Source organism: Hyla sarda, chromosome 10 (assembly GCF_029499605.1).
Source record: "Hyla sarda isolate aHylSar1 chromosome 10, aHylSar1.hap1, whole genome shotgun sequence".
NCBI lineage: Eukaryota > Metazoa > Chordata > Amphibia > Anura > Hylidae > Hyla > Hyla sarda.
In genome coordinates this window covers 11836535-11859831 of record NC_079198.1, presented here as the reverse complement: position 1 = coordinate 11859831, position 23297 = coordinate 11836535, and the positions used below count along the sequence as shown (strand labels likewise).

The window sequence follows — 23297 nt, the reverse complement described above, 5'->3', positions numbered from 1 at the left end:
GGTGGCCAACAAACCCCCTCCATGCATCTTTATGGGAGAGGAAGAGATACACAAATGCTGCATCTCCGGCTGTCCCATAAAAATGAATGGAGAGGGTGTGTCAACTATCACTTTGTGCTGTGGTTCTCATAGCTCCTTTTATGGGGATAGCCAAGGCACCAGACAGGAGATCACAGGTGTCCCAGTGATGGACTTTAATCTGGAGTACTCCTTTAAAGGGAGTAATGACAGCGGGGTACTGCAGCCAAGATCCCGGGGGTCCCCAGCGGCGGGACCTCTGCGATCAGACATCTTATCCCCTATGCTTTGGATAGGGGATAAGGTGTCTAGTGGTGGAGTACCCCTTTAAGGGGAATTTCTTTTCCTACTGCTTTAAAAGGGCTTTAATGTAGTTGTTTTGGTATCTATACCTGCACTTATCATAGCTGGAAAAAAATGAACCTCTAATAGTGTAAATAATTGCTTTTCTAACCAGCTCAACTACACAGCAATCCAATTGTTGCAGTTTAAAGCATTGGCCTGCTGACAATTGCAGACTGCTGTGGTGTTTCCCAGAAAGAAGCAAAAAGATTTGGCTGTGCACCAAAAACATTCTGCTTCTGTCAGGGAAACCCCATGACTGTTAGCAGAGACAAGGCTGAAGAGTATGATGGTAAGAATGATTTTAGTTCTTTTTCTTTTTTTGTTCACATTTTTGGCTAAGTAGTAGAAGCCATCATCTATTAGCTTCCATGACTAAGCCTGGGATAAGCATTAGTATGTAAAATGGATAATGCTACTATTACTCTAGTACCCACCAGCTGCAGAGGTACTGGAGTATCAGAAAAAGTCCCCACACATATTTTATTTTAAATTGAAATGTGAAAATGAATTATTGATATATTTAGCCAAACTTTATTTTGCACTATTTCTAATTAAGCAAATTAAAAAAGCAAAAACAAGATGTTTAGAAATCTATGATTTTATAATAAAATTCATGTAGCACACAGTAATTGTATGCTGTTCATCCTATTACTTTTTTTTTCTCTGTAATCTTGAGATGACCTTTGAAGAGACGTACACCTCTCTTGCTTGTCATAGATGGACTTGTCCTCTTCTATAAATGCTTTTTCAAACTTAACTTGAAATGAGCCCCAGAACTTATCCTTGAAATCTCGACCAATGAAGACGTAGAGGATGGGGTTTATAGAAGAATTTATGGCCATCAGGAGAATAGTGGTTAAAGAGCCATAATAAAGGACATGATCATCAAACATACATTTTTTAAATACAAGAAGAAGGTTAAACAAAAATAGGAAATAGGAATAGGAAACCAACAGATAAAGAATGCAGTGATGACAGCCACAATGCTTTTAAGATGTCGAGAAGATGCAAACATGTGTTTCCTTCTTATATACAAGACAATTACAATGTAACAGGAGACATTGATGACAAAAGGTAGGAGGAAGTAGAAAACAAGGCCCAATATCGTCCTCCACATCAAGCCATTGTCATCTACCTTTAAAATACATAGTGTCATATTATTATTATCCATCATGTCTGTGTATATTGTGAAGGTTATAGCCACAACAGATGAAATTATCCAAATGACCAGGACAATAATGAAAGCCAATCTTGGCATCCGGTGGTTGTGGCACCATACGGGGAGCACGACAGAGATGCATCGGTCTATACTGATGACGGTAAGGTGGGCGACACTGACGCACAAATTAATATACAGTGACAATTGGGTTAATTTGCACAGAAGTGGTGAATGTCCTAATAACATTTTTGCAAAGTTTAAAGGAAGGAAAAATGAAAAGGAGAAGTCGGCTACGGCTAAGCCAAGGAACCACACCACGTTGACCATCTTCTTCATCCTGAAGATGCCCAACCAGATAACAAGACCATTTCCAAAAGTTCCTAGTAAGCAAAATACTAAGTAGGCTGTCGTGAAGCATATGTCATATATCCTGGATTTATGATTGCCGTCTTGTACATTGTGGTCAGTTACTGTATAGGTTTCCTTATGATCTGTATTTTCCATGATCTTTTGTCGTTTGTGTCAAAAATGGCAGACATTTTTTTCTAGAAAACAAAATATTAATATAAACTAGGAAATTAGATGCACATGTTGTACTGTATAACCACAAACAAATTTAGAGGGATAGCTAGCCTTATGGAGCCTATATGCTAATGATAACACCATAGCATAGCATATTGGCCGTGCTACTGTGCTTCTGTGCTTGGGGACTGACATCATATTATTGATGTACTTGTGTCCATATCAGCACTAACAGATTAAGATTTGGTTCAATGTAATAAGAACTGATGCTGGATACAAATTATTTCAGTTCTTCTTTGATTTCTAATAGTAAAACTAAGCCTTATTAGCATTAAAGGGATACTCCGGTGAAAACCTTTTTTCTTCTAAATCAACTGGTGGCAGAAAGTTAAACATATTTGTAAATTACTTCTATTAAAAAATCTTAATCTTTCCTGTACTTATTAGCTGCTGAATACTACAGAGGAAATTCTTTTCTTTTTGGAACACTCTCTGATGACATCACGAGCACAGTTCTATCTGCTGACGTTATTATAATAATAAGAATAATGCTTTATTTATTGTTGGCCTTAGTGGGATTTGATCCCAAGTCCCCAGCACTGCAAGGCAGCAGTGCTAACCACTGAGCCACCATGATGCCCTTAGCATACATCTGCTATGCATGGTTGCTAAAATGGACAGAGATGTCAGCAGAGAGCACTGTGCTCGTGATGTCATCAGTGTTCCAAAAAGAAAGGAATTTCCTCTGTAGCATTCGGCAGCTAATAAGTACTGGAAGGATTAAGATTTTTTAATAGAAGTAATTTACAAATATTTTTAACTTTCTGCCACCAGTTGATTTAAAAGAAAAAAGGTTTTCACCGGAGTACCCCTTTAACATTTCCATTGGATGTTACCAATGGGGCTGCTTAGTGAAACTCACTAAAAGTCCCTGTGCATCAACTGGTGAGTCAACCACAGCAGAGATGTATGTCCAGCCGCTCATAGAAGAGGGCAGGCCCTGCTTTAGGTCAAATGATCTACGGTACAGCATTATGGTGCAGATGGTTTGAGCTGAATGGAAAATCTCTGCTTCCTTATTTCTTTCACTTGTGTACCCCAAATAAACCCTCTAACTAACCCAAAAAAGAACCCAGTAGATCTTTTTAGAACACTAAATGATATTCATCTAGCCTTAGAGACAAATCACAGACAAATATAATAGAATTGCGATATGGGTACTGTCATTATGTGAGACAAGACTGTAAAAGAATTTCTAAAATAACCCTATGGCCCTTTGGCGGGGCAAAAAAAATCTTAGCTGTGACAGGGAAGATGATAAAAGGAGTTAGATTAAAGGGGTAAAGTCACCCGACAGTGGACCAATGTTTCGGAGTTCTTGCATCTGTCTAATCAGTACAGAAAAGGATGCTGGGTGGTTGCAGAGAGGCCATTTTCATGGCACTAAGAGGATAAAGATTTTCCTATATATACCATGCAGACATTTATAGGGTCTTCCCTTTGTTTTTGTTAGTTTTTTTTAATAATTATGAAAATTAGGACATTTTCACTTTCAGTGATGATCAAGAACTAATATGATTGGTTTTTAGTGAATGTAGTAATGGAAAGGGGAATAGGTTCTAATTTGTATAATACAGTAACCCATAATTAGATAATTATAAGCTCCCCTTATAAATTAATAATGTACTATTTAATGTACTATTTAATAATGTGCTATTTAATTAACTAAATCACTAAAGTCTTATATTTTTTTCTTATATTTTTGTTTAACATATTTTTTACAGGGAATAACATTTTTTTTAACTGTTTTATGTGTCCATATTATAAAGAAAATATTATTTTCCGATGTATAATAGTTGATCTAATAAAATAGGCTTGCATTGAGGGGGCAGAGCGTGACGTCACACGGGGGCGGAGCCGTGATGTCACCATGTTCCGTCCCTGTGATCGCCAGTAATCAGCTGATGCTAACAGGGTGCGGTGTGGAAGATCACGGGGGTCTCCAGCGGCGGGACCCCCGCGACCAGGCATCTTATCCCCTATCCTTTGGATAGGGGATAAGATGTCTCAGCGCCGGAGTACCCCTTTAAGGCAATATCCTCCAAAATTTGGAAGGGTTGGGATAGCTACTCAGGATCAATCACAACAATGTGAGGATCAGTGGAGTGAGTAAGGAGCCGCGTGGGTTCATTCTTTCTACCTTTCTTTGCTCTTTTCCTTTCCCCTACTATATCTTATTGTTCTCTTTCTTTTTTTTTTTCTTTTTTTTTATTTGTCTCTATTATTGGAGCTTTTCTCCAATATATCTCATACTTCTCGCTATCATAATACACTCTGCGGCCACAAGAATCGAAAGGATTACACAAGCTTCCAGGTTACAATATTCTTTTTCTTTTTTCTCAATGGAACATACGACTTAAGACAATCAGATTATTAGGCACAAAGAATACCTAGAGATATTTCTTTTATTTCTTTTATATACCATAGGATAACTATTTTGTTTTTAACATTGTTTCTATCATTTATACAGCTTGGAGACACTTTATTGATGATGGCTAACTGATATACATGTCTTAATTAAGCCTTATTGCTGTTATGTTCAACATGGACAAGTGAAGACGGGAACCTATGAGAACTGTCACCAAACGCCTTATTTTCAATGTTCTCCTGATCTATGTTTCCCCTTGTTCTCTAAATGTTATTGGAGTTATCTGGTGTCTTAGTTTTTTTCTTTGGAATTTTTATTTTTTTTTACATTTTTCAAAAATAAACAATTATATATATATATATATATATATATATATATATATATATATATATATAAAAAGGCACTATCCTCCAAATTGTACAAGAAATACTCTTTAACTCCTTAAAGGAATACTGTAGGAATACTGTAGTGGAATATATGTTATATATATATGATATGTTATAGATTGAAGGGGGTCCAACCACTGTGACCCTCCACAATCTCCTGTATGGGGTTGCAAAAGGGGGGGGCTTCATCCCCGCAAAATGTGCCTGCCGACACGCCCCCTCCTTGTATCCCATAGAGATACATGGAGGGGTGTGTTTGCCATGGCTTCCTCACTATTAGTAGAAAACATTATATTAGGTATTCATCAAAAATCTGAAGAAAAATGAAACAGCCAGTCACTTACCAAATAGTTCTTTCTTCAGGCTTTATTTCATGCCGATAGAAATACTCACATATGTGGGGAATACAAAGGGAAGAGCAGGAGGGTACAGTGGCAACAACCTCGTTTCGCACACTTAAGTGCTTCGTCCGGCCAGTGGCAACAAGCTCCGTTTCGCACACTTAAGTGCTTCGTCCGGCCAGTGGCAACAAGCTCCGTTTCGCACACTTAAATGCTTCGTCCGGCCAATGGCAACAAGCTCCATTTCGCACATTTAAGTGCTTCGTCCTGCCAGTGGCAACAAGCTCCGTTTCACACACTTAAGTGCTTCATCCGGCCAGTGGCAACAAGCTCCGTTTCGCACACTTAAATGCTTCGTCCGGCCAGTGGCAACAAGCTCCGTTTCGCACACTTAAATGCTTCGTCCGGCCAGTGGCAACATGCTCCGTTTCGCACACTTAAGTGCTTCATCCGACCAGTGGCAACAAGCTCCGTTTCACACACTTAAGTACTTCGTCCGGCCAGTGGCAACAAGCTCTGTTTTGCACACTTAAATGCTTCGTCCGGCCAGTGGCAACAAGCTCCGTTTCGCACACTTAAGTGCTTCATCCGGCCAGTGGCAACAAGCTCCGTTTCATACACTTAAGTGCTTCGTCCGGCCAGTGGCAACAAGCTCCGTTTCGCACACTTAAGTGCTTCGTCCGGCCAGTGGCAACAACCTCGTTTCGCACACTTAAGTGCTTCGTCACACTTAAGTGCTTTGTCCGGCCAGTGGCAACAACCTCCGTTTCGCACACTTAAGTGCTTCATCCGGCCAGTCGCAACAAGCTCCGTTTCGCACACTTAAGTGCTTCATCCGGCCAGTGGCAACAAGCTCCGTTTCGCACACTTAAGTGCTTCGTCCGGCCAGTGGCAACAAGCTCTGTTTCGCACACTTAAGTGCTTCGTCCGGCCAGTGGCAACAAGCTCCGTTTCACACACTTGAGTGCTTCGTCCGGCCAGTGGCAACAAGCTCCGTTTCACACACTTAAATGCTTCGTACGGCCAGTGGCAACAAGCTCCGTCTCGCACACTTAAGTGCTTCATCCGGCCATATGGCTGGACGAAGCACCTAAGTGTGCGAAACAGAGCTTGTTGCCACTGTACCCCCCTGTTCTTCCCTTTGTATTCCCCACATATGTGAGTATTTCTATCGGCATGAAATAAAGCCTGAAGAAAGAACTATTTGGTGAGTGACTGGCTGTTTCATTTTTCTTCTGATTTTTGATGAGAACCTGCTATATATTTCTATAGCCAGAGCACCACCAATATAACATTAGCAAGTACCAATACTTGAGAGCCCTTGTCCCGATATCCCCAGCATATAAGGAGGGATAGCAGCAGTGCCGAACGGACTATTTTCTGTGTGTGTTTCGAATTATATAAGGTATACCGATCAATGCTGTAGACATAGATATTGCTCTTACCACTAATAGCAGATATAACTTGAGTAAAGGTTGGGCAGGATGGAATCACCATCACTTATGAGCATAATACTTAATTCCTCCTCAAGAATACATGGTAATTGGGATTTAGAAATGATTTATTGTTCATTACATTTGGAGCGCTGTGGATTTCTCTTTTATTTGCTATATGGATCCTTTTAGTTGCTTTCATAAAGTATTACATTGTTACATTAGTAGAAATGGAAAAAGACATGTCCATCAAGTTCAACCAAAGAGGGGAGAAGATAAAGTGAAACGGTATGAGGGGATGAAGGGGATGGGATGTGATTCCAAATTTCTACCTATGCATTAAAGGGGTTATTTCTGGAGTAGAAAAAGTCATACCTGTTCTATTCCTTCGCGCTCCTCTCCTGCTTAGTAGTTGTCTCGGCAGAATACAGTTCAGAGATGGAAGGGTACAGGGCTACTCACGATCCTCAAGTATGGGCGATATCCTGCCCACACATGGGGGAGATTTACCAAAACCTGTCCAAAGGAAAAGTTGCTGAGTTGCCCATAGCAACCAATCAGATCGCTTCTTTCATTTTGCAGAGGTCTTGTTAAACAGGAAAGAAGCAATCTGATTGGTTGCTATGGGCAACTCAGCAACTCTTCCTCTGGACAGGTTTTGATAAATCTCCCCCATGATGTCCAAAATCATAAAGATGTTGGCACAACATGGGTAACATCATGCAGCCATTGGTCATGGTGTGTGGGAGTTGTTTCATTCATACATAATGATCGTGAGAGGTCCCGTCCCCTTTCATCTTGAAATCGGAATAAAATGTGACATCACAGCCCCGCCCCCTCAATGCAAGTCTATGGGAGGGGGTGTGGCTGCCAACACACACCCCCTCCCATAGACTTGCATTGAGGGGGTGGGGCGTGATGTCACGAAGGGCAGGAATGTGACGTCATGAGCCCCCGGCACCGGCTCTAAGTGTTTGGAACATTTTTCCTCAGGATGATGCTCATCCACACACAGAAAGGGTTTTCCAGAAATGTCTCTGCCAGATTGGAACATCTTCTTGGCCTACTGGATCACCAGATTTATCACCAATCAAGTATTAATGGCAGGTCAACTTTGGCAACCTTATGGGTACATGAACACTAGAACATAAATATTATCATACAAATTGCAAAAGCAAATGGAATAACTTATGTCTATAAATAAATGTCTTATACTGACAAAACAAATGAAATGTGTGTACAAAGATGACATCAGCAACTTTATTCTAATGTATATAGGCACCTTAAAAGGGGGGGGGGTCAAATCAGCTGGTGCCGGAAAGTTATACAGATTTTTAAATTACTTCTATATATAAAGATCTTAAAGGGGTATTCCAGGCCAAAACCTTTTTTGTTTATATATCAAATGGCTCCGGAAAGTTAAACAGATTTGTAAATTACTTCTATTAAAAAATCTTAATCCTTCCAATAGTTATTAGCTTCCGAAGTTGAGTTGCTGTTTTCTGTCTAACTGCTTTCTGATAACCTGGAGCTGTGCAGTTCCTATGGGGATATTCTCCCATCATGCACAGCTCCCGGGACGTGACATCGTCATTGAGCAGTTAGACAGAAAACTTCAGAAGCTAATAACTATTGGAAGGATTAAGATTTTTTAATAGAAGTAATTAACAAATCTGTTTAACTTTCCGGAGCCAGTTGATATATATAAAAAAAAGTTTTTGCCTGGAATACCCCTTTAATCCTTCCAGTACCTATATGCTTCAGAGGAAGTTGTGTAGTTCTTTCCAGTCTGACCACAGTGCTCTCTGCTGACACCTCTGTCCATGTCGGGAACTGTCCAGAGCAGGACAGATTTGCTATGGGGATTTTCTCCTACTCTGGATAGTTCCTGACATGGACAGAGGTGTCAGCAGAGAGCACCGTGTTCAGACTGGAAAGAACTACACAGCTTCCTCTGAAGCATACAGCAGCTAATAAGTACTGGAAGGATTAAGATTTTTAAATAAAAGTAATTTACAAATCTGTTTAACTTTCTGGCTCCATTTGATGTGAAAATATATATATTTTTTTTAAATCTGAAGACCATAGCTTACAGCAAGTGAATAGTGTCATGACATTTTTTTTTGGAAAAAAGGAACAATTCCAGGAGTAAGGAGAAGTCTTATTATTATTTATTTTATTTTATTTTTTGCTTTATTGATAGTTTCTTCTTTACGGTGATTTCTATTTTAAGAGCAGTAAGATTGAACTTTTTTTTAAATGGAACTACGAATTAATAAAAAAAAACATGAATAAGCACATATACCTAAATAAGTACATACGAGATCCTTCGAGCTGATAAATATTTTTCAAACATAAACAATAGGTCCAAGCCCTTTGCTAAATACATAGACCCGTGTTTCCCAAACTTGCAAAACTACAACTTCCAACATTCTTGGATGCTGGGAGTTGTAGTTTTATAAAAGCTACGGGCGGAGATCAAGTCCTGGGGAAAAAAGTGTGGGGACTCACCCACTCGAGGGCTGCTCCTGCAGGACTCCTGATAATGGGAACGGTGTTCCTGCTTTGAAAAAAGTGCAGGAACTCAGTTCCCATGCCTTCCTGCTGGACTTGAGCCTTTGCTACGGGACATCCTGGTTGGGGAACACTGATATAGACTAAAAACATAAATTCACAGACTACCAGATGATATTGCACATTATGCTTTAACACGTGTTCATTTAAAGGGGTACTCTGCTGCTTAGTGTTTGGAACAAACTGGAGCCGGCGCCGGGAGCTCAGGATATCATAGCCCCGCCCCCTCAATGCTCAAAGTTGTCTTTCCCCTTCCGTATTATGGCCCCAACAGTGCTCACTGGAACAGTGAGAAGCTTAGAAATGCCCCTGTAACCAACGCCATTGTTATTGTTTGTTCTTGAGGGTCTTGAGACAGCTCTTTGCTTTTACCCATCATGAGATGTGTCTTGTGTTACACCTCGGCAATAAGAGACATTTTTGTAGCCATCAGTTGGGACTGAAACAGCTGACATTAGTTGACAAGGAGCTGGATTGATTTACATTACTGATAGATTTTAACTGTTGCCTTGGCTCTCCTGGCCTTTTTGTACCTCCCTTTCTTCATGTGTTCAATATGTTTTCCCTGTGTCATTTAACATTATTACACATAACTTAAAGGGGCACTCCGGTCCCAAGGCATCTAATCCCCTATCCAAAGGCGGGGGTCCCGCCGCTGGGGACCCCCGCAATCTAGCATGCAGCACCCACGTGAAAGCACTGCCGGAAGCACTGGAGGCTCTCAGATTTATGCCTCTTGACCACAGGGACGGAGAATCGTGATGTCACGCCCCGCCCCCTCAATGCAAGTCTATGGGAGGAGGCGTGACAGCTGTCACGCCCCCTCCCATAGACTTGCATTGAGGGGGCGGGGCGTGATGTCACACGGGGGCGAAGTCGTGACGTCACGATACTCCGTCCCCAGCCACGGGACCCCCACGATCAGACATCTTATCCCCTATGCTTTGGATAGGTGATGAGATGTCTTGGGGCCGGAGTACCCCTTTAATTTCTGACCTTTTTTTTTTTAAATCCATGTATTATTTGGCGTTTTACACAAATTTGATGAAAATTTCATGTCAATTACATCGGTGAATATATATTTAGTGTGAAAAATTGTGACATCCTTTGGCTGTCCGGGCATGCTGGGAGTTGTAGTTTTGCAACAGCTGGAGGCACCCTGGCTGGGAAACACTGTCCTAAACTAACACTAAAAGCAATAAACCCAGCTTTATAATAATGCTATTATCTGGATATATTTCTCAATCCTCCTGATACTTCTACTAAGTGCATACAGTAAATAATTGTTCATATGTATTATTAATTCAGTTGCTAATACAACATGATTCAAATTATATAGTGAAATGTTCCTGAAATATTTGTCTTTTTAAGCTTCTTATAAACAAGTGTTTCACTCAAGTACTTAAAATTGTGAAATCACGAGAGCATTAAAGGGGTTATCAAGGGGAAAAAACTTATTTATATATATATATCAAATCAACTGGCTCAGGAAAGTTAAACAGATTTGTAAATTACTTCTATTAAAAAAAATCTTAATCCTTTCAATACTTATGAACTGCTGAAGTTGAGTTGTTCTTTTCTGTCTAAGTGCTCTCTGATGACACCTGTCTCGGGAACTGTCCAGAGTAGAAGCAAATCACCATAGCAAACCTCTTCTACTCTGTGCAGTTCCCGAGACAGACAGGGGTGTCAGCAGAGAGCACTGTTGTCAGACAGAAAAGAACAACTCAACTTCAGCAGCTGATAATTATTGGAAGGATTAAAGATTTTTTAATAGAAGTAATTTACAAATCTGTTTAACTTTCTGGAACCAGTTGATATATATAAAAAAAAAGTTTTTTCCTGGAATACCCCTTTAACATAAATAGACATAAATGTATTAAAAACAGGCGTAGATAGGTAATCTATATATGAGAAACAGATGCAAGGCTGTGGTGTTAGGGATCAGAGTTGTGACATGGCTCCTAAATCCAATCCAGGGGCCTACAGATCTATAAGGGGACCAGTTTGTGTGGGGAACAAGGAAGCATCGGTGATAAGCAGGGGCCTGGACCATCAGCATGGCAACTGTAGGGGCTCAGGGTACATAATTATTGTTATATCCAACCCCTTTAAAGGGGGACTCCCGTGGAAACCTTTTTTTTTATTTTATTTTTTTTTATTTAAATCAACTGGTGGCAGAAAGTTAAACAGATTTGTAAATTACTTCTATTAAAAAATCTTAATCCTTACAGTACTTTTTAGGGGCTATATACTACAGACGAAATTATCTTCTTTTTTGATTTCTCTGATGTCATGACCACAGTGCTCTCTGCTGACATCTCTGTCCATTTTAGGAACTGTCCAGAGCAGGAGAAAATCCCCATAGCAAACATATGCTGCTCTGGACAATTCCTAAAATGGACAGCAGAGGTCAGCAGAGAGCACTGTGGTCATGACATCAGAGAAATCCAAAAAGAAAAGCATTTCCTCTGTAGTATACAGCTCATAAAAAGTACTGGAAGGATTAAGATTTTTTAATAGAAGTAATTTACAAATCTGTTTAACTTTCTGGCACCAGTCGATTTAAAAAACAAAACAAAAAAAAAGACGGGAGTACCCCTTTAATGTCCAGGCAACACATTTCAATAGGATTGAGGTTGGTCCTACACTGGGCAATTGCAGCATCTTTATTGTTTTATGTCTCAGCCATTCTGTTGTAGATTTAGTTAATAAAGGGGTACTCCGCTCCGAGACATATTATCCTCTATCCAAGTGTTTTGAACATAGGGATATCTTCAGGGATATCTGGGTTCGGGTGCCCGTGGACACGGCTGGACCCCCGCGATCAGTCATCTTAGCCTCTATCCTTTGGATAGGGGATAAGATGTCTATGGACGGAGTACCCCTTTAAAGGGTACTCCGCTGCTCAGCGTTTGGAACAAACTGTTCCGAACGCTGGAGCCGGCGCCGAGAGCTCGTGACAGTTTGTTCCAAACGCTGAGCAGCGGAGTACCCCTTTAAAACCCTTTACTGGACCAGCACAGGTTTAAAGTGTGGCTCATGTCAGCACATGGGCTGAAGACAGCTAGTTTCTGTTTTTTAAAGGGGTATTCAGGCTAAATACATCTTATCCCCTATCCAAAGGATAGGGGATAAGATGTCTGATCATGGGGGGTTCAGCGATGAGCACGGGCGCTTGAACCCAGTGTTCTGAACATACGGAGCTTGTATCGGGGATAAGATGTCTAGGAGCGGAGTACCTTCAACCAAATCCAGGGCCAGACCGGGAACAAAAAAAGGCCAGGGCATTTTAGACTAAGCAGCCCATGCCCCCTCCATTCATGTCTATGGGAGGGGGTGTGGTGTGATGTCACAAGGGGGCGTTGCGTGACTTCACGTCTCCAGTCCTGGAAACACAGAGGTTTCCGAGACTGGAGCAGCAGCCCAGCATAGAATGCGAGATCAGACATCTTTTCTGAGGCACTTACACCACTGATCAGAGCTTGTCTGACTGATTCTAAAGAGATGAGTGGTGGAAATGACGGTCTGGGTCCCAGATCAGAGTAGAAGCCGTCTATGAGTTACTGAATGCAACTGCACTGTAATCACTTATATGTCGGTAGTGTTAGCGGTATGGGGGTGTTATTTGGGCATTAAAAACCATTGGTCATGTGAATTTCACCTGCTAAATGGCAGACACGGTCTAAAAGGGATTATTGTGATCATTTAAGGCAATCCTAGTGATGAGCAGCATTGCCCATATTCGAACTTGCGATATTTCACAAATGTAGAGATGAATATTCGTCCTATATTCTCAAATTTTGCATATTTGTTATATTCGCATATGCAAATATTCTATATAATCGCGTATTCAAGGAAGAAAACAGTGAGGGGGTGGGCAACTTTCCTATTGGTTGCCAGGGATGTTGTTGATAACCTCTGACAAGTGTATTTGCATCATTCGAATTGGCCCACAAGTGAAAAGAAGGAATATGTAAATATACGCATATGCGGGAGAAAAGTGAATATTCGCAATTTCGAATATATGGCGAATATATTTGCAATATTGGCGAATTTGCGACATTCGTGATGAAAATTCGAAATGCGAATATTCACGCCCAACACTAGTAGTGAATTGAACCTGTTGATGTCCTGAAATGCGCACTTGCATATAAGAACCCCACCCTTGGGAAAAGTTATTTCAATGAGACTACGTGAGCCTATGAAATGGTATAATACCTACACTCTTCCTCGGAATAATATATATAAAAACCAATTAGAAACCGGCAACAAAACTCCTGTACCAAATGCTCTTACAATTGTCACCAAAAACCAGTGAACACCAATAATTGCAAAAATATAAATACATTTTATTAAACAGCTTACCAAAAATCACAATACAAAAAAGGACAGATGACCCCAACCCCTAAAAAAACATGTACCCCAGATATAGCAACGGTACCCTGGTACTGGATTACATTAAATTACAATAACAGGAACAATGCACAATAACAATCAATCCCCCTTAGCAATGGTTTGGCAATGACTGCATCAATGAAATTATAATCACATACAAAGAGAACATAGTTCATTACCTATAGCAGGTATGTTCCCACCAGCCATCCAGGGACACCGTGCACCCTCAACGGACATCGTTTCGTGGGTCTCCCCACTTCGTCAGGAGGTGCTAACATCTCACCATTTTGATCCTTATATATGCCTCCATATTCGGCGCGCCCCGGAACCGGAATCCGGATCCCGCCGCGCCACTGAGTTTCCGCCGTCATGTGACCATGACAGCTTCCACCCATACGTGGCACATGGGGATCCGAACTTCCGCCCCGGAGTCACGATGCGCGCGCACCCAGAGGATCAATGGTTAGTGGAAGTACATATAAGAGTCTATTTCAATGCAATTGAACATAGTTCCCTGGATGGCCAGTAGGTGTCACTCAAATCGCAACCATAATATAACCAATAACATTATAGAAGGAGCCTAACAGGAATAAACATATTACACATGAATCTCAACAAAAATATCACTATAAATATTACCATTTTCCCAAAAAGGAATCACGTGCATATACGGTACATCACAATTCATTAATAATGATACATTAATTATTCTTAAAGGTATAAACAACCAGGTCTATATTCTTCATAATAGAGGGGATATATACAATAAATTAATTAGAGGGGGTAAATCAATTCACATTTTCCATGATAGAAGAGGTATATACAATCATAACAATCTATCAATCTTAATAATTCATAATAATTCATAATACAACTTCACCCTAAACATTACATCCTAAAAATGAATAACCCGTGTGATAATCGGAAATTATACACACCAAAGTAGTATAATATAAAATAAATATAAATATCATAACCCATTTACATTTAATTATATATACACATACATCTACACAAATCACCTACAGAACTGAAATATCAAAAACTATCTACCCCAAACGATATAATTCATGAAAAATGTGACAAATATTACATAATATAAATAAATGTTCAATATGTATAAGTAATCAATCCTCACCTCTAAATCCCATAACAATAATATCATAAACCCCCCCCCCACCATAAGACAACCCAATATCACCACCCTTTCCCAGTTGACCATTCTACAGTGTATACAAAATACCAATACAATATAGTCATTGATAGGATCTAGTGATACCTTAAATATTTAGTGTATAATATAAGATAATGGCATCAATGATGCTCATACAACCGATCAGCTGTCACCCCCCCCCCCCCAGTCAAAACATAACTAAAGTACAAAACCATCCCACCATAAAGTGATCAAGATAATCCAAATAAATTATATTATGTTGTCACTACTAATAGTGACACTAATAAATCACTATTACGAAATGTGTTCCCTCCCCATTAATTGTGCATTAGGAGGACCAAGTCCATATAAATTCATTAGGTAACCAAATAACTAAATATTATAAGTGTATAGGTGTGTAAAACCCCCAAGACCCCCCCCCCCACAAACACACCCCCCTCGCACATCACCCCATACTCACACCATCACCATACCATCCCCCTGTGTCCCATTAACCCACACATACGTCTATATACCAACACAAGTGACACACTCACTCCCCATACCCCGATAGGGGGTATCAGAAGATATTTCCCCATCTCATACCCACGGCAATATCCACATAGAATAAGCCAACTCTTCCATATTATTCCATATTAACAACTTGATGCCATCATTCCTTATTGGAATAACCATAATTCACAACAACACAATATTATATTGATCTCCCGTTATATCCTTCTTTATATCTTTCTTTCTTTACGTCTTTCTTTCTTTTTAGCCATCCGGGATCCTAATCCGGTCTCAAATCCACTAGGAACAAAATAGGTAAGGAATCTCTAGGGTCGTGTCTAGAACGAAAAATAATAAATTAAAATCACATAAAATAACATCTTATAAAAATGCACTGAAGCTCAGGTTCTCATTCAATCCTTTAGGGTTTAATGTATTCAATTTTACGATCCATTTAGTCTCCTTCTGTTGTAATATCCTTGTCATATTATGGCCCCGATTGCCACTATACACCCTATCGATGCCTTGAAACCTAAGTAATCTCCAGTTGTTTTGATGGCAGTCCCTAAAATGTCTCGCAACTGGTTTCCATTTCAGTTTTTCTGGGTCAAGGCGGGTACTGTTTTTGATGTTCCTTATATGCTTCAATATCCTAACCCGGTAGTCATACCGATATAAACCTTCCGGCAAGGACATTGTGCATAATATACCACATTAGATGTTTTACAATTGAAAAAGTGAACAATTTTAAACTTCTGACCACCAGTTCCCTCAAATTCATTAGACCGTTCCATCGCAGTACAGGCCGCACAGTTCCCACAACATACATTACCCCATTTCGGTCCCCTACTGTTAAGGAAACTAGCACAAACGAATGTCCAGCACTTGATATGCGAATAAAATAATCTTCGTTTATTGAAGTTGCACAGGACAAACAGGTACAAGTGGTCTTTCTGACGCGTTTCGCGCTTAGATGCGCTTAGTCATAGACTATGACTAAGCGCATCTAAGCGCGAAACGCGTCAGAAAGACCACTTGTACCTGTTTGTCCTGTGCAACTTCAATAAACGAAGATTATTTTATTCGCATACCAAGTGCTGGACATTCGTTTGTGTTGGATTTACTGTGGAAGCCGGGGCGGTGCCGGCGGGTCCGAGACACAGGTGTGCGCATTGCAGGAGTGAGCTGTATCTTGCTTGGATACGTTAAGGAAACTAGGGTTACTCGGAGGGATGTAGTGACTGGTCACCAACAGATCACGTAGATTGGGTGATCTCTTGGGTGTCAGAGATGGGGTCTCCGGTAAGAATTCACCCATTTTCTTATCTGTCAATAATATAGGCCATTATTTCTTAAAAATGTTTTTCATTGTTCCCCATTGTTTGTTGTATCTAGATATAAATCTCACTCCCTCATTGTCTTTCTGATCTTTATTCTTCTTAACCAATAATGTCTGTCGGTCAACTGTGCTCACCTCATTCCTGGCCTGTCTCAATGCATTCTTATCATAACCTCTTCTTATGAATCGCTGTTCAATATCCTTAGCCCGTCTTTCGAAAATATCCTGGCTCGATCACACCCTCCTTGCTCGTATAAATTGTCCTTTAGGGATTGCTTTAATTACATGAGGGGGATGAGAGGATTCTGCTTTCAAATAGTAGTTTACAGCTGTATCCTTTCTATGAATATCAGTACTGATCCATCCCTCATCATCCACCATGATTTTTAAATCAAGGAAATCAATATCTTTTTTTACTGGATTTGGTGGTCAGTCTGATATTCATATCATTCTGTTCCGAAGAACGATTGGAGGGATTCATCGGTACCCTGCCAAATACACAGGATGTCATCGATGAATCGCCTCCACAGAATCGCCTCTATGAAATGGTAGCTAGCAGTCTCTGAATTAAAGGGGTACGCTGGTAAAAAATAAAAAAATAATGTTTTATTTAAATAAACTGGTGCTAGAAAGTTAAACAGATTTGTAAATTACTTCTATTTAAAAATCGTAACCCTTTCAGTACTTATGAGCTGCTGTATACTACAGAGGAAGTTATTTTCTTTTTGAATTTCATTTCTGCCTGACCACAGTGCTCTCTGCTGACACCTCTGTCCATTTTAGGAACTGTCCAGAGCAGGGATTAGGGATTTTTCCCCCTGTGATCACTTCTTTATCACAACTACCCCAAAAATATGAAAGACGCAACATTTGATCAACTTTAAGGATGTGTTATAATGGGATATGAATAATGATAATATCCATGAGCAACAAAGTGAGTAAGCATGTTGTTTTTTATTTTACATAAATAAATATTATATATTTATATGATATTATATAATAATATTATATAAGTAAATATAATAATTCATAATATTCTGACAAGTCACATTGGATGGCGCAATCTTCTTATATTGTTTTAGTTACTCTTGTACTGAGCAAGCAAATTAAAGGGGTACTCCGGTGGAAAACTTTTTTTTTTAATCCTTCCAGTACTTATTAGCTGCTGAATACTACAGAGGTAATTCTTTTATTTTTGGAACACAGAGCTCTCTGCTGACATCATGAGCACAGTGCTCTCTGTTGACATCTCTCTGTCCATTTAAGGAACTGTCCAGAGTAGGAGAAAATCCCCATAGCAAACATATTGTCACGATGCCGGCTGGCAGGAGGTGGATCCTCTGTGCCAGAGAGGGATAGGCGAGGACCGCGCTAGTGGACCGGTTCTAAGCCACTACAGGTATTCACCAGAGCCCGCCGCAAAGCGGAATGGTCTTGCTGCGGCGGTAGTGACCAGGTCGTATCCACTAGCAACGGCTCACCTCTCTGGCTGCTGAAGATACTGAAGAAAGGCGAGGTACAAGGGAGTAGGCAGTAGCAAGGTCGGACGTAGCAGAAGGTCGGGGGCAGGCGGCAAGGTTCGTAGTCAGGGGAGATAGCAAAGGTACTGGTACACAGGCTATAAAACACACAATACGCTTTCACTGGCACTAAGGCAACAAGATCCGGCAAGGGAGTGCAAGGGAGGAGACTAGATATAGCCAGGGAACAGGTGGGAACCAATTAAGCTAATTGGGCCAGGCACCAATCATTGGTGCACTGGCCCTTTAAGTCTCAGGGAGCTGGCGCGCGCGCGCCCTAGAGAGCGGAGCCGCGCGCGCCAGCACATGACAGCAGGGGACGGGAACGGGTAAGTGACCTGGGATGCGATTCGCGAGCGGGCGCGTCCCGCTGTGCGAATCGCATCCCCAACGGCCATGACAGAGCAGCGCTCCCGGTCAGCGGGACTGACCGGGGAGCTGCAGGGAAAGAGACGCCGTGAGCGCTCCGGGGAGGAGCGGGGACCCGGAGCGCTAGGCGTAACAGTACCCCCCCCCTTAGGTCTCCCCTTCTCTTTATCGGGTAACTGCCTCCCCTGGGATGAGGACACCGGGAAAGGATGGAGGGATTCCTCAACGGCAGGCAGAACCGCAGGAGTAGGAATGGGGAGAGAGGGCAGAGGGCGGGACCTGGCACGGGGCAGTGTGACACCAGGACGAGGGCCATGAGGGGACACAGAAGCTTGCCTGATGGAACTGGGAGGGGGGGAGGGGCATTTCCTGTGGCAGGCAGAGTCCTTAATGACCTTAGGGGGACCAGATACAGGAGGAACCACAGAGTTACGGCAAGGGTTACTGGGAACCGGTTTTAGACAGTTCTTGGAACAAGAGGACCCCCAACTCTTGATCTCCCCAGTGGACCAATCCAGGGTTGGGGAATGAAGTTGAAGCCAGGGAAGTCCAAGGAGAATTTCCGAGGTGCAATTGGGGAGGACCAAAAGTTCAATCCTCTCGTGGTGAGATCCGATGCTCATAAGAAGGGGCTCCGTGCGGAAACGTATGGTACAGTCCAACCTGGCTCCGTTGACCGCGGAAATGTGGAGTGGCTTGACAAGACGGGTCACCGGAATACGGAATTTATTCACAAAGGAGTCCCGAATAAAATTCCCAGAAGCTCCAGAGTCCAGGCAGGCCACGGCTGAGAGGGGAGAGCTGGCTGAAGTGGAAATCCGAACAGGTACCGTGAGACGTGGAGAAGCCGACTTGGCATCAAGAGACGCCACACCCACGAGAGCTGAGTGCGAGCGTGCGTTTCCCAGACGTGGAGGACGGATTGGGCAATCCACCAGAAAATGTTCAGTACTGGCACAGTACAGACAAAGATTCTCTTCCTTACGGCGATTCCTCTCTTCCAGGGTCAGGCGAGACCGATCCACTTGCATGGCCTCCTCGGCGGGAGGCCTAGGCGCAGATTGCAGTGGAGACTGTGGGAGAGGTGGCCAGAGATCTAAGTCTTTTTCCTGGCGGAGCTCTTGATGCCTCTCAGAAAAACGCATGTCAATGCGAGTGGCTAGATGAATGAGTTCATGCAGGCTAGCAGGAGTCTCTCGTGCGGCCAGAACATCTTTAATGTTGCTGGATAGGCCTTTTTTAAAGGTCGCGCAGAGAGCCTCATTATTCCAGGATAGTTCAGAAGCAAGAGTACGGAATTGTATGGCGTACTCGCCAACGGAGGAATTACCCTGGACCAGGTTCAGCAGGGCAGTCTCAGCAGAAGAGGCTCGGGCAGGTTCCTCAAAGACACTTCGAATTTCCGAGAAGAAGGAGTGAACAGAGGCAGTGACGGGGTCATTGCGGTCCCAGAGCGGTGTGGCCCATGACAGGGCTTTTCCAGACAGAAGGCTGACTACGAAAGCCACCTTAGACCTTTCAGTAGGAAACAGGTCCGACATCATCTCCAAGTGCAGAGAACATTGCGAAAGGAAGCCACGGCAAAACTTAGAGTCCCCATTAAATTTGTCCGGCAAAGACAGGCGGAGGCTAGGAGTGGCCACTCGCTGCGGAAGGGGTGCAGGAGCTGGCGGAGGAGATGATTGCTGATGAAGTTGCGACTGAAGTTGGTGCACAATGGTGGACATTTCTGACATCTGGTGGGTTAGATGGGCGATCTGTCGGGCTTGCTGGGCGACCACCGTGGTGATATCAGAGGCAACTGGCAGGGGAACCTCAGCGGGATCCATGGCCGGATCTACTGTCACGATGCCGGCTGGCAGGAGGTGGATCCTCTGTGCCAGAGAGGGATAGGCGAGGACCGCGCTAGTGGACCGGTTCTAAGCCACTACAGGTATTCACCAGAGCCCGCCGCAAAGCGGAATGGTCTTGCTGCGGCGGTAGTGACCAGGTCGTATCCACTAGCAACGGCTCACCTCTCTGGCTGCTGAAGATACTGAAGAAAGGCGAGGTACAAGGGAGTAGGCAGTAGCAAGGTCGGACGTAGCAGAAGGTCGGGGGCAGGCGGCAAGGTTCGTAGTCAGGGGAGATAGCAAAGGTACTGGTACACAGGCTATAAAACACACAATACGCTTTCACTGGCACTAAGGCAACAAGATCCGGCAAGGGAGTGCAAGGGAGGAGACTAGATATAGCCAGGGAACAGGTGGGAACCAATTAAGCTAATTGGGCCAGGCACCAATCATTGGTGCACTGGCCCTTTAAGTCTCAGGGAGCTGGCGCGCGCGCGCCCTAGAGAGCGGAGCCGCGCGCGCCAGCACATGACAGCAGGGGACGGGAACGGGTAAGTGACCTGGGATGCGATTCGCGAGCGGGCGCGTCCCGCTGTGCGAATCGCATCCCCAACGGCCATGACAGAGCAGCGCTCCCGGTCAGCGGGACTGACCGGGGAGCTGCAGGGAAAGAGACGCCGTGAGCGCTCCGGGGAGGAGCGGGGACCCGGAGCGCTAGGCGTAACACATATGCTGCTCTGGACAGTTCCTAAAATGGACAGAGATGTCAGCAGAGAGCACTGTGCTCGTGATGTCAGCAGAGAGTTCTGTGTTCCAAAAAGAAAATAATTTCCTCTGTAGTATTCAGCAGCCAATAAATACTGGAAGGATTAAGATTTTTTAATAGAAGTAATTTACAAATCTGTTTAACTTTCTGGCACCAGTTGATTAAAAAAAAAAAAGTTTTCCTCGGGAGTACCCCTTATAGGAGAACTTTAGCACATTTACATTTCATTTTGTATATTTTAATTAGCTCACAGGGTTATAAATCCGATAAGGGGAAGGGGGCGTGTCCCTACCTTGTGGTGGTGGGAGGTGATTGATGCTCCTGCTCATGCAGCCTTGTCCATGAGTCATCTCTTGTCTATGACTCATGGACAAGCCTGAAGCTGCTGCACGACTGGTTAGTGTCCCAGTAGGTATGGGGACCCCTAGTGGTGGGATTCTGATGAGCCGTTTTCTTGATAAACTACTTGAAAATTGTGAAACAAGCATGTTACAAAAGGTGTCTAATTTGCATCTGTAAAAACTTGTGATTTTTATTTTAAAGTAATAATTTGGATAAACTTGTAAACAAGTATGGTTTGTAAACTTCATTGCACCAAATATCAAGACTTTTAAACATGTCCATCCTAACCATATTGAAAAATGTTTGAAAAAACTAAATATATATATACAGTTATATATTTTTTAAGAAAAAAATTATATATATATATATATATATATATATATATATATATATTTTAGATAACAAGGTGATCTGCTTATATTAATGAGTAATTTTAACAAATTTTTGTAATTTGTGTTTTTTTATGCCACTTTTTTAATGGTGGTGATTTGCGCCATTTTAAAGGAGTTGACACAAATTTTGTGCCTTTAAAAAAAAAAAAATAATTGCATTTTCATAAATTTCTGACCACTGCAAAAACCCAACTCAAAGCACGCATACCACAGCCAAACAAACACGAGTGCGCGTATATGAAAATGTAGAAAAACGGTGCAAAAAACACACTGCGCCAAAATATTTAGGCAATTTTATCCATGAAAACAAGCGTAAAATGCTTCATAAATACCCCTTCTATTCTTTTTAATCTGGCTGTGACGTTTGAAGTACTGTAGACGTTGGCTGGTCGTCTTCCATAAACGCTTTTCTAAGCTTTGTCTGGAACGAGCCACATAATTTGTCTTTGAACCCTCGACCAATGAAGACATAGAGGATGGGGTTAATACAACTGTTAATGACCATCAGAAAATTGGCAATTTTAAATCCGTAAAAAATGACATAAAAATTTAATTTACTTCCTTCGAGTGTCACAAGGAGGACAAACAAATTATTAGGAAACCAGCAGATAAAAAATGCAGTGATGACAGCTGCAATGGTCTTAAGAAGCCGAGAAGACGTAAGGATGTGTCTCCTCCGGACGTGCAAGACAATCAAAATAGAAGAGCAGACAATGATGAGGAAAGGTAGAAGGAAGAGGAAAACAAATTCCAAAATTGTCATCTTTGTTAAGCTAGATTCATCTATTGCTACGATACATAGTGTCCTTTTTTTAATGTAAATTGTGTCTATATTTATTATGTACGGTATGGCCACGGCAAATGAGATTATCCAAATGACCAGGACAACAATGAAAGCCAATCTTGGCCTCCGGTGGTTGCGGCACCATACGGGGAACACGACACAGATGCATCGGTCTACACTGATGACTGTGACCTGGAGAACGCTGACAACCATATTAATATACAGAGTCAAATTGGAGCCGATACACATGAATTTTACCAATAACCATGATGCTATCAAAACTTGTGTATTGTTTAAAAGGGAGAAGAATGCATACAAGAAATCGGCTGCTGCTAAGCTAAGGAACCACACCACGCTGACCTGCTTCTTCATGCCAAAGATACCAAACCAGATGACAATAGCATTGCCAATGATTCCCAATAAACAAAATACGGAGTAGACCGCCATGATGGATATGTCTTCATACAAGCTGGGCTTGCGATGTCTGCCTTGTAAATCATTTCCGGTTACCGAATTGTTTTTATCATAATAATCGGTGTATCCTGATTGGTTGGTGGCATTTTCCAGTGAAACCCAAAGTGTTGTATTCTCCATTATTCTTCTGTGTCAAATATGCCCCGAAATGTTTTCTGTAAAATATAAAAATAACAAAATTGAAGGAAATATCCAGTGCTGAAAAACGT

General features: G+C 42.0%; 1 protein-coding gene across 1 annotated transcript; it reads right to left on the bottom strand.

Moving 5' to 3' along the window:
• Positions 1–974: 974 nt before the first annotated feature.
• LOC130294305 (uncharacterized) lies at positions 975–23208 on the bottom strand. The gene is given in 3 exon segments (XM_056543919.1): positions 975–1304; positions 1307–2029; positions 22204–23208. Coding segments are annotated over 3 exon segments (2058 nt in total).
• Between the last annotated feature and the right edge of the window lie 89 nt (positions 23209–23297).